Source organism: Leiobunum rupestre, chromosome 1, assembly GCF_980474605.1.
Source record: "Leiobunum rupestre chromosome 1, qqLeiRupe1.1.hap1, whole genome shotgun sequence".
NCBI classification, from domain to species: Eukaryota; Metazoa; Arthropoda; class Arachnida; order Opiliones; family Sclerosomatidae; genus Leiobunum; species Leiobunum rupestre.
The window spans coordinates 69809859-69823272 of NC_143384.1; the positions used below are offsets into that span (position 1 = coordinate 69809859).

Below are 13414 nucleotides of genomic sequence, written 5' to 3' on the forward strand. Positions count from 1 at the left end.
TAACAATTGATCAATTTTTACATATTTTGATCAAATTGATCAAAATTCATCAAAATATCATAAAATTCATTTCATTTGTCAATTTTGATCTATTTTTTTTTGGTTTTGAAATTTGAATTTTTTTAAAAATATTTAGAAGTGCTCAGATTCCCATGTTATTTTCAATGAGAAAATATACATACTGTGTTGTCAAAAACATTTTCGGTTGCCATGGCAAAACTAATGCCCATTGCAATTTTTCCCTTGGTGAAATTTCGTGTTACCATAAGGTCTACATACCCACCTAGTTTCAACCAAATCGGTGATTATCACCTCGGGTAGTCTCCTCGTGAGAGTCGTGGCTTACCCTCTCCCAAATGCCGTTCCTGTTGAGATTGACGACGTCCAGTTCGACGTACTTCATAGTTCCGTCTAAGTTAAATTCCAAATCAGGCTTGTCGCTTTTGGGCTTGCTCGTGATGCTGACGTTCTTCAAGTACTTGAAGAAGTGTCCCCCTTTGGACCAGATGGGGTCTCCCGGCGTGTTGCAGTTCAGGTTGGGCGACAGGCTGGCGTTTCGGTTCTTGGGGTCTCCCACGAACAGGTCCAGGGCGTGTCCGAACACGTACACGGCTTTCTCGATTTGGTCCAAAAGGCGGCTGTGGGTACTGTTGAAGTGGATGCCTGCAATTCACGACATTTCTCGTTACTTTACACACACATCTCAGTCTCGTAATGCAACACCATTTATCTCAGGGTTGGAAAAAAGCCGGTTTTTTTTGAAAAAATCCAGACCAGTGGTTTTAATGGCTATAACCGTTTTTTTTTCGGTTATAACCGGCTAAAATATAAACAGTACCTTTTACTTATGTAAGTAGAAATTGTCTGCAGTTATTGTCGTAAATAAGAAACTAAACAAATAAAGCGAAATAACTATATAAAATAACTGAATTTTTTTTATTTCCTCGGGAAATTCCCCCTAGTTTTTGTGTATGACAGAAGCGAGGCAGCGAACTTTGGAACTTTAAACCTACCGAAAAACTGGTAAAAGTAAACCGGTTTCTAAATATGAAACAAAAAATAAACTAAATTTCGAAATAAAAACTATTAATTTACTAAAATATTCATATTGTAATTTTTTTTAAAAAAAGCCACAAAAATCTGGATTTTTTCAAGTGGCTATAACCGGATTTAACCAGGTGGCTATACCTGGTATGGCTGGTTCTATGCCAACCCTGATTTTACTGGGAAAGTATTAGACAGGTTAAGAAACCATTCTCATAAGTGTAGAATACTAGCTACACTCCTATAAGTTTTCCTACACGTTTTCGAAGACTGTCTTTAGTGGGCGAATTTGTTGATATTTCATTGGGTTTTTTCCGAAAATATCTTAAAATTCAAAGTGACGTATATGAAATCTTAAAAGTCAAAATGACTTATACGAAATCTTAAAACTCAAAATGAATAATACGAAATCTTAAATAATATTATTATTAATATTATTATCGAAACTACTTTATACTGAAATCTGAAAATCGAAATTACGTTACACCAAAATTGGAACTTAAAATTACTTAAATCATTCAAGCACAGTTTTGTACATAAAATTGTATATAAGAATATAAAAAAATTCTTTATACTGTTATCTGAATGGCAAAAATTACTTTTAATGGAAATCTTATACGTCAAAACGACTTAATATGGAAATCTCTTAAGTCAAAACGACCTATTAAGGAAATCTTAAAAGTAAAAAACGACCTATTTAGGAAATATTAAATGCTATAAACGACCTAATACGGAAATATTAAAAGTCAAAACGACCTATTAAAGAAATATTAAATATAAAAAACGATCTAATACGGAAATCTTAAAAGTCAAAAACGACCTAATACGGAAATCTTAAATTTCAAAAACGACCTAATACGGAAATCTTAAAATTAAAAAACGACCTAATACGGAAATCTTAAATTTCAAAAACGACCTAATACGGAAATCTTAAAATTAAAAAACGACCTAATACGGAAATCTTAAATTTCAAAAACGACCTAATACGGATATCTTAAATCTCAAAAAAGACCTAATACGGAAATCTTAAAAGTCAAAAACGACCTATTACGGTAATATTAAAAGTCAAAACAACCTATTATGGAAATATTAAAATTCATAATCGACCTAATATGGAAATCTTAAAAGTCAAAACGACCTTATACGGAAATCTTAAAAGACCAAATCTCCAATTTTCTTTTTCACTGTCTTGAGTTGCATATTTTATAAAGGTCGAAATGAAACCCCACCATTTATCTCTCCAGTAGCTTCATAAATCCCGTAGTCCAAAAGTCCAAACAGGTCTATTTGACCTATGGACCATCGCTCTTTTATTCCTTACAAGTTTTCCGCGTGACCATTCTGTGATCGTAATTTATTGCGGGCGCTTTGGAAATTCGCGACGACTTCGCCCTCTATCGGCGAACCCAATATCTCCAGATACGCCGTTTTATTCCTTTTCCCGTATGAGGTCGCTTTTGTAAATAACATTTCGCCGAGTCTATTCTTATTTTGTGTCTGCAACATGTCCAATAACGTTGCCTAAATTTATTTATACTTTCGTCAATCGAAAAATAGCCGAGGTTTAGAAATGCCAATAGTTCCTCTAGCGATCGCTAGATGGCGATGCGGACACGTTCCAAATACTGAAGCCTTTGCTTTTCCAATCCCGGATGTGTCTATGTCTATAGGCTTTTTTTTAAAGGGAAAGGGAAAGTCTTTTGGGCCATAGCTTGTTCCCGGGTACCATCAATTCAAATAACCCTGTCATTAGATTTTTGCTTATACCCTTACTATTTTATAGATGAGACGGAACTTATGAAGGAGCCATTTCAGTGTTTGTAGCCGCATGGATTAAACACTAAAGGATGTCCCACGAGCGAAAAATACTGTGTAACCTTGCCACACAAACCGGAAATTGTTTTCTATCCAGGGGCAAACAAACGGGCGTGCAATGATACTTCGTTTATATACTTACCAAAGATCTTTATTTTAAGATTTGAAGCTTTGCAGTTTCAACCTTTTCACTATTTACTATTTGTAATTTTAAACGAAATTGAAGATTGATAAAAGAAGCGGGTTTTGATCCATGTGGTTATAATCATCAACTAAAAGAGCAGACGAAAATCACGAAATTCCAAAATCCCGCGAAATTATTTAAAAAAATACGGGATGGCGCTACAAAATCATATCCGGTGCCCCTGGGGGTGTTAAGCGCGGGGGGGGGGAGAAACACGTTACGACCGAGCTAACGCGAACTCGGCATTGAAATCTTAGCTTGTGGAACATCTTTTGGTGTTTAATCAGGGTTGCCAGTTCTGCGAAAAGTCGCCCAATTTGGGCTACTTTCAAAACGATTGGAGACAAAAAAATTCTTGTGCGATTTGGGCGATTTTTGGGCTCCTTTGTCTGTCTTCAGTAGATCTATTTTTTAGGCTCGAACACGTGTTTGTTTTTCTAGTTTTTTAATATAAGATAACAAAGATAAGAAAGTGACAAAGTCAAAAGTGTAAATGTGTAATAGATCTCATTACTCGAAAATCACTATTCACTCGGAGAGTAGGCGTAAGCTTAATTTTGATCTTAGTTCCCCTCGCATTATTTATATTACTTGCATCGAATATATAAACGTTTTCAGTGGTGTATAATGGGTAAATGGGCAAAATATAAAAAAGTGTATAAAAAGGAGTGAGTTATGTGATTTCGGGATTAGTTTTGTTGACAAATTAAACCAGTCAAATTTAAAGAAATGTACCAAAGAAGAGGTGGTTTAGCTTTTTAAAAAGCGTATGTTTAAATTGCCAATTACGGCTACCAAGCCATTTAAATGTTGTTAGGAAGTTATATAAAATTTCTAGCGCGAATAAACATAAAATGTTCGGAATTTGTGCCTCCAACTGAACTTTTCAACGCATTCAACCAATCAATCTATAACCAATTAGTATAATGTAACTTCTTCATTTTTTAATAAAATGATTGGTTTGATTTAAAAATTTTGTTTAAGTGAGCTTGTACCATTTGGTTATTAATGTTTTACTTTGGGTGACAAATTGGGCTACTTAAGAAAGATTGAATTTATTTTGGGCGACAAATTGGGCTACTTTGAAATAACGTTTGGGCGACTTTCTCAAAAATGACCTGGCAACGCTGTGTTTAATCCATGGTTGCCGTATCAATTCCAAGTAACTGAACCGAAAGTGTTTTGTGGTGAGTTTATACACTTTAAGATAAATTTTTGTTTAGCTCAAATCAAGTTTTAAATCTGATGCATTTCAGTGACTAAATTCATGGCCATCGCTAATAACAGGGACTTTTTAAATGGGCTCCAAAGTTCGGTGGCAAAATGTGTGTAAAGTCAGTAAAGTGCGAACTTTACGGTGACTCTGCCCGCCTCTGCCAAGGCCGAGTGAGGGGTTGGGGGGGGGGGGATGAAAAGCATGCTAAATTTTCTTTTTTTTTGCCACCGAACTTTGGAGCCCCTTAAATAATGATAGAGCCGGCAGTTGCTTTAAGTCAAAGTGGTTTTTATATATTTTTTTATTGCTATTTAATTTTTCGGATTCTAGGACGCCTATTGGATAATCCGACACCTGTTCCACAATAATTTTTTCTCTTGCTACGCCTAATTTTTATTTATTTATTTTAGGCTAATACCCAAGGTACCAGTTTAGGCTTAAATCATTTAGTGACTTTTTAATATCATTAAATAAGGTCAGTGGCGTAGCCAAGGAGGGAGGCACAGAGGCAAGTGCTCCCCTCCCGAAAAGTATTTTGGTACGTAGAAATCGTGTTATATTTTTTCAACCAAAATCCTGGCTACATCACTAAATCAGGTAATAACAATAATAATCAGTTAGGCTAATATCCAAGGCGCCACCTAAGGCCCAAGTCGTCTAGCAACTTATAATGCTTTTAAACAGGTGGGCGGGTTAGAATGCGTAGGAGGTTGGTGGCAAACCCTTCATGTCACGTGAGCCAACAGCTCCCTACACTTACTATTACCGTTAACCTCTACAAGTTTTTAATGGGAAGGGGTTTTATTGCTTAGGTGGCAAGCCCTTCATGCAACGCGAGCAAACAGCATCCTACCCTCCCTATTAAATTGTTTTATAGTAACAAGAAAGGCTTCTTAAGTTAAAAGTTAAAAATGCCATAACCGAGAAACAACTTTGGTCCTATCACCGACGCGCTTGTTGCTATCAGGCGTATTATTCGAATTTCGCAGTTCCAAGGCTGGTTGTTTGGATGCCGCCTCCCTCAACCCACAGCGGCGCATTTTCGACTTTTAAGAATCTTCCGAGTGGAAAGAATTCGCTAACTTCTATTTCTCCCGCCGCGCCCCTTTCTGGCGCTGCTAAATTTCCCCGCCAACGGCTGCAACGAGGGTCGAGTCCCGAAAAAGGGACTATTTATCTCGCGGTCCTCGCTTCCGAAAGTGGAAATTCCTCGGGCCGTTTTTCCCCCATTGGCAAAGGCCCGTTCTTAGGCCTTGGCTTATCAGTCGCGCGCGCTCGTCTACTTTACGGGCGCCTCCCTTTATCGGCGCCGCGAAGGTAATGCGTTACGTGTAGAGAATTCGGTATTATTTCGTCGCCGTCGTGGATGGCGCACTATCTTGTAGGGGATTAGTTCCGCGTCCTAGGCCTAGGTAGATTTAGCCCCGGATTTGGCAAATGGGCTATTTCTGAATAGATGGCGGTGGCTCTAAGTAGTTTTCACGTGACGTCAATAGCTCTAAAAGACCGATTCGCAAATTGCTTACGGGGGAAACAAACATTTAGAGGGTGCGATTCTAACGCTTTTATGTATACTAGATGGCGCTTTTTTAAACGTTTTTTGACGGGAATTGCATACATAATTACTTATTTCTTAGAAACTACTTCTAAGTAGGGTGGCGGAGTTGTCAACACTATACTGTCGAAGCGAGAGGAGCCGGGTGCGAGCCCAATTTGTGGCACAGGGTGGAAACTCGAAAATACTCCTTCTGTGTTGATTTTGCAAGTTCCCACCGGTTAAAGGCGTTTTCCCTCAGGTTATTCAGTTTCCCATTTCCATAAAAAAACTGATGAGGTTAACGGTAATAGTTAGTGTAGGGAGCTGTTGGCTCGTGTATCATGAAGGGCTTGCCACCACCCTCCTACGCATTGTAACCCGGCCACCTGTTTAAAGGCATTATAAGTCGCTAGATGACTTAAGTGCCCACTAAAAACTATTTTAAAACGATCGAGAGCTAATAATCGAAATGCTATTTTTCCTAGGAATTGGATATTTTCAGATATCATAGCACGCGCAGAAGGTCAATAGATAATACGAAACGTAATGACCTTGAACCATGTCCTGAAGGTCATTCAATATCTATCTCGAGAACCGTTGGGCTTAGAGTCTCGATTCCAATGATAACGGTGTGCGCCATTGCATTTCCTGTCCAAATGACTCTGAACCGATGTTAATTGGCTAAAGCCAACGAAATAAACATAAAAACAAGAAGGTCGTAAATAAAGATGTCCAAGACGGCATCGACATTTTCAGGACAAATTCACTCTGGTACGATATCTTAGGCTATCATAATTCGGTTGACCTTGAACCATTTCTTCAAGGGTATTCAAAATGTATCTCGAAAACCGTTAGGTTTTGAAGGTCGGTTCCAATTCGAAAAGTGTGCGCCATCACTTTTTAGATCCTAATTGATTTCCACCGACATAATTTGAGCTTAATTTAAATAAATTTTTATGTTGATAATTAATCATTGAACATTTTTATTTATGATCTCCTAGTTTTTGGTGTGTATATTATTTGCTTAATATTGGCCAATTTACATCGGTTCTGAGTCACATGAGCATAAAATTCGATGGCGCACACCTTTCTAATTGGAACCGAGTCTCTATGCCCAACGGTTCTCGAGATAGATTTTGAATGACCTTGAGGACATGGTTCAAGGTCATTGAGTTTCAAATCATCTATTGAACCCATACGCGAGCTATGCGATCTGAAATCACAAAATTGTAAATTCACGAAATTAAAAAATCACAAAGTACAAAATAGCAAAAATATCACGAAATCCTTGAAAATGGTGATCGTACCTAGCATTCCGGTGGGGAATCCGGTCTGGGTGTAGGGTATTTTGGTGCCGACGACGGATTGGGTGACGATCCAGACGTAATTTTTGCTGGTCAGTCCCAGTTTTTCAGAGGCGGCGAAGATCTCTTTGGCCTCGTGCTGGTCGCAGTACAGGAACATCACCCGCGCCTCGCTGTTGGCCAACTCCTCCAGCTCCGACACGATCAGAGAACTGTTCTTGTGCTTCAGGATAATGATGTCCAGGATTTGAAATCTGAGAAAACAAATACCATATAAATTAAAATAAATTATAACTTTTATGTAGTTCTAAACTTTAGTTTAAAACTTTAAAAATACTTTATATTTATTATCAAAAGAGCATAGTTACATTTTTAATACGTTAAATATTAAGTTTTAAAGCAAGTGTCGGCTCTAGGTGAAGAAGCTCTTTTTTCAACAGATGTCGCTAGCGTCGAAATCGAAACAAGATGCCGAAGCTACATTTTGACCCAAAAGGCGGGACATAAAAGTACGCTTCGCGTTGATTGGCTCGTTTGTAAATTTGTCAATAACTTCCATTATACTAATTGTTTACACTATATTTTATATGGGATATATAATTTGGGTTAATGTTCACTAAGTAGAGCAAAAGTGGTCTAAATATAATACTCTATAATGGCTCTCTGATGACGTTATTGTTTCGCTATTTCGAATTTTAGCTTCCGTTACCATTAATAGATGGCTCCACTCTCCACGAAAGTCATTTTTTTCGAAGATTCGGATAGATTTATGGCCATCTCTAATAACAGAGGCCTTTTCATAATACAGGTGGCAATGATAGAGCCGACAGTTGCTTTAAATTTACGTTTTCAATAGTTCCAACCAAAAAAATGAAAGATTTAAACAATTGAAAACTTTATTTTTAGGCATTAAAAAACTTTACGCAAAGTAATGCAAATATACCCATTTTTTGATATAGGCTCGGATTTTGGGTTTGGACCTGAGTCACTCAATAACAAAATGTTCCTAGTTTTACAGATGGCGCTAAAAGCTGATTTTTACGTCCCTAAGGACGTAATTACGTTCTTTGATGCTACGGAATTGACTTGGAATATATTTTTCCAATTATCTAAGCCAAAATTTTCAACCAATAATAATAATCAGCTAGACCATAAGTCTAAAATATCGTTCCAGTTTGTCACTTTGGGGAATATTTTACTGTGAGGTAGTAACGAAGTGACGTCATCACTAGAAGAAAATCTCCCCCTAGCGAGGCGCTGTCAAAGGCTACGTGTGACGCGGGAGAAAGCGGACGCAAAACGGCGAAGAAGCCCGTAATGCAGTCTGTCTTGCGAATAGCTAGATCAGTAAAACTTTTGCATGTGAAGAATATTAAGTGTTATACTTTTGTATTATATACTTACAAGGAGACTACCCGAGGTGTAACACACCGATTTTGTTGAATTAGGTGTAGGGCGAAAATGTTTTCCCAAAATGGCTGCCAGTGGCAAACGATTTTATCAAGCCTCATTCAATAAACACTGGGGGCGCGACAGTCTAGAACGTTGTAGGAAATTCCAACTTATCATACTGCAAGTCCGAGATACACGCTTTAAAGCAAGTGTCGGCTCTAGGTGAAGTAGCTCTTTTTTCAACGGATGTCGCTAGCGTCGAAATCAAAACAAGATGCTGAAGCTACATTTTGACCCAAAAGGCGGGACATAAAAGTATGCTTCGCGTTGATTGGCTCGTTTGTAAATTTGACAATAACTTCAATTATAGAAATTGTTTACAATATAATTTATATGGGATATATAATTTAGGTTAAAGTTCACTAAGTAGAGTAAGAGTGGTCTAAATATAATACTCTATAATGGCTCTCTGACGACGTTTTTGTTTCGTAATTTTGAATTTTAGCTCCACACTCTCCACGAAAGTCATTTTTTTCGAAGATTCGGATAGATTCATGGCCATCTCTAATAACAGGGCCTTTTCATCATACAGGTGGCAATGATAGAGCCGACAGTTGCTTTAAGAAAACCATTAGTTGTTTTTTAAAGATTTCTAAGAGAAACTCGGTAATATGTAATTGGTTATAAGTGTCAAAGTCCTTCTGGACCTTCTTCGGTACAATCGCTTCCGCAGCCATCAAATTCCCAATAAGCTTCGCTCACAAACGCCGTCAAAAATAATTCATTAATTATCTTATACCGCTTACGTTTTGCTATGCGCTGTCAGGTGACATTCGCCTGTTCCGTTTCTAATTTAGCGTTACCAAAAACAAAAGAAAAGTTTCATATTCTCGAAGGACGAAACATTTTGTAGTGGGATTCACGTGTTTCTCGAAACGTGACGGTGTTGATTTTTTGGTCAAAACCAATCTTTAAGACGAAAAAAACCCCTTCAAAAATTGACCGAAAACGCTTGACATTGCTATATAGATTTACATAGTGATTTAAGCTTCCGCTTTGCATGCTGATTAAGCTTGGCCTTGGCAGAGTGAATTAAGCTTGTGCTTGGCGTGCTGATTAAGATTGGCATTGGCATAGTGAATTAAGCTGGTGCTTGGCGTGCTGCTTAAGATTGGCCTTGGCATAGTGAATTAAGCTGGTGCTTGGCGTGTGGATTAAGATTGGTCTTGGCATAGTGAATTAAGCTTGTGCTTGGCGTGTGGATTAAGATTGGTCTTGGCATACTGAATTAAGCTTGTGCTTGGCGTGCTGATTAAGATTGGCTTTGGCATAGTCAATTAAGCTTTTGCTTGGCGTGCTGATTTACGCTTAATCTTTGCATAGTGATTTGAGCTAGATCTGGACGTAGCGATTAAGCTTGAGCTTGGCCTTCTAACAAACAACCATGATAGCAGTATTGCCGGTCATATTCTGTTCAAAATGTCGCCGCCCACGAATATGTGGTGAGTTCCTCTAGCGCGTCTTTGGTCCACGATTGTAACAATTCCTGCCCTGATATCTCTCTCTGGATATTAAATTCGCGAGCCAGCGTTGCGCGGTTCGAAAAATCTCCGGTCCAAACAACATCGCTAGCGATGGAATATTTTTAACGTCACCCTTAATTGACAGCGAATCCCGAAGGAAATTGCCCCGTTTTGCCCGACTGTCAACAAGTTTGAGCTTACGTTGACGCTCCTTAAAGCCTATCTAGTTACCTCTTTCGAATGCCGTCCGAGGCTTAAGAAACGCGCTCCACTGCTAAATAAATTAATCATTTCTCCCCAAATGTGAAAGTACGTGGCCAAGTCTTTCGAAGTTAGCAAATGGTTGAATATAGTCCGGCGCTTAAATTGCCTTCTACATTTCGCGAAATTGAACATTTGGCGAGAAAATCACAATAATATTTTCATATTAATTTAACTTATTTAATTTAATTAATTTAATTTGATTATTTATTTTGAATATTAAATTAATTTAATTAAATTAAATTTAATTTGATTATTTATTTTGATTATTAATTTAATTTAATAAATTTAATTTGATTATTTATTTTGAATATTAATTTCATTTAATTAATTTAATTTGATGATTTATTTTGAATATTAATTTCATTAATTAATTTAATTTGATGATTTATTTTGAATATTAATTTAATTTCATTAATTTAATTTGATTATATATTTTGAATATTAATTTCATTTAATTATTTAATTTTATTATATATTTTGAAAATTAATTTAATTTCATTAATTTCATTTCATTAATTTCATTTAATTAAATATTTTTAATAATAATTTCATTTAATTAATTTAATTTTGATTATTTATACCAACAAATTAATTTAATTTTTAGCATTAATACCATGTAATTAATTTAATTTTGAATATCAATTTCGAATTAATTTAATTTTGAATCTCAAGTTATTATTAATTTAATTTTGAATATTAATTTAATATTAATTTTACTCTTAGTGTTAAATTAATATAAGAACATTTTTCACCTCTTTCCAAAAAATGTGACGCCTAGGCACGTGCCTAATGTGCCTAATGAGAAATCCACTACTATCTCTAGCCTCACTAGATAGAGGGTTCCAAATATCCAGAACAAACAGCGACGAATACTCCGTATACTCTTCTTCTATACCGTGGGAGGCAGATATTCATGGTCGTTTCTACCATTTAACGAAGTTTATGAAATTTGTTGTTTTGTCAGAGTATATTTTCGGCGCCACCTACGAGGCGTAGTAAGGAAAAGAGTAGCCCACGTTTCAGTCCAGCTTTACAGGGAAGCGAAGATAATCGTGTCAGTTGCGATTTCGACTTCCATTTTAGGGGACTCTTTGTTGGCTGATAAAAGGGCGCTTTTAAAAGTTGCTTCTTTGTCGCGCCTTTCGCGTTAATACCCAGAACAAGGGAACGCTTCCAATAAGTTTTGAAGGTTATTCATGTGGGAAATCATCGCGAAAGAAGAATATAGGATCTCAAGCCTTGCCAAAGTTTCTTTTTTTGATCCTCAGCTTTCTGGATATCTTTCGAATTTGTTCATTAGGGATGGCAAGCGATGGATATTTTTGGATACTTCCAAGTTAGGACTAATACACTTCTTAATTGAAGTGAAGCTTCCTTATCACCCGACTCAAACAGACACTTCAATAAAACCCATTCAACCTGGACATGCAAGCTACTCTTTATATGGTATTTGTAAAAGGGCAAAAACGCGGGATGGTGTCGGGAAAACTCGTTTTAGGACCAGGGGCGTAGGAACCGGGAGGGGCAGGGGGGGGGGGGTAAACTATGGTTTGGTAAGAAAATATTTGTTGTAAATGTGTCAAGTTTCTCGTGTTAAAAAATTTGGTCCATTATACTCAACAGGACGAAAACCTCTCTATCAAAATCCTGTACGATAACTGTAGGAACAAGAAAGAAATTTTCCAAAATCACTACCTACAATCATTGCCGGGTGATGAACATAGTTATTAGTTAATGGCTGCGAATCAACCTCGATAATCGATTCACAATTCCAAACTTAGATGGCGCTTGCCCATCCAGTAAAGAAACGTATATTTAAATCTCAATTACAACCGACCAATTTAATCCGCGGCTCTATTTATCTTCGCCAAAAAAGCCATTTTCTAAATCTCTTAATGCGACTTCCATCAGTAATTTCAAATAATTTCAGTATAGCCGGGTCTTTATTTTTTTCCCCGTTTTTCCAGATTGCATTTTCCACCGAAATTCCCCCTTTTCAAATCTTGAAACTCGACCGGCTCTTTTGGGGATATTTTGGAGATTCTTTCTACGAATTTTAAGTTTGGCTTTTCCAAAATGGTCCCTGGATTAACTTCCCCTCTCCTTTCGCTAATCCTCGACCAGTGGCTCCTATTTCCCGTTCTTCTCTCGAGAGCGAGGGTTTCAAAATACACGGGAATCCTTTTTAATGATTCCATTCGTTAGGCCTTGGCCCGGGCCTTGGCGCGTCTTCCTTTGAAGAGGGACTCCATCCAATTGCTCCTCTTCATTTCTACGTCGACTTTTAAAGTTTTATGTAGCGCCGCTTGTAGTTTGGAATTGACTTCTTCTAGTTATATACAAGGCCTAACGAAGGATTATTTTTAGCGAATGGCTAGCTTATAGTATGGTGCGGTTTATGGCCGTCTTTCCATTTGGATGGGTTATTTTATCTATATATTTTACATCGTTAGGGGCTAACTACTCCGTTAAAATCTGTACAATTACAAGACTATGAGTAGAGTTGGTAATGCTAAATTTGTAATCACTCAAAGCTACAGGATTGCAGACCGATTGCGGGCATTTGAAACAGAGTACAACCTCTGGTAATGCTAAATCGTTAATCAGTTCCGTAAACACGCAAGTACAGGCGAAGCTACAGGTTTGCACACCGATTACAGGAAGTGATCAGCAGTTCGATGTCTATTCTGATAAGATGATTAATTTAATTGCCCTGTAATTACCGTAATCACTCTGTAATAAATTATGTCCTATCTACGTAATCCCCAAATTAACTCCGTCTCCGTTATAACACTCTCTGTAATCACTGTAACCTAGGAGCAACAAACAGAACCCCACACAAGAAGAACGCAACCCGTAAAAAGTCGTGTATTTTCTTGTGTACATTTTTCATTAGTTAGACGCTTTAGCGCCTGCTGCCATCGGAAGGGGAAAATTCGGAAATTGTCTTCCCCCTTTCCGTAAAACGTGCAGCATAAAGGTTCGTCCAATGAAATCTGTACACAACAATACGTTAGCGTGCTTAAAGGCTAGCTGCGTTCTCCTTGTGTTTGTTGCTCCTGGCTCTAACCGTTCACATATTATGTAGTCGGTGAACACACAATATTTGTTTCTATAAAATACGGTAGGTCACGT

General features: G+C 37.3%; 1 protein-coding gene across 1 annotated transcript in view; it reads right to left on the reverse strand.

Moving 5' to 3' along the window:
• The window catches only part of LOC149966214 (glutamate receptor ionotropic, NMDA 2B-like), a 111818-nt gene that overhangs the window by 59792 nt on the left and 38612 nt on the right, over window positions 1-13414 (reverse strand). The window contains exons 2-3 of the mRNA XM_090167503.1: window positions 7104-7354; window positions 347-663 (exon numbers count right to left, since the gene is read on the reverse strand). Of these exons, the coding sequence (XP_090023629.1) occupies window positions 347-663; window positions 7104-7354 (568 nt within the window). The remainder of the gene's footprint in view (window positions 1-346; window positions 664-7103; window positions 7355-13414) is intronic.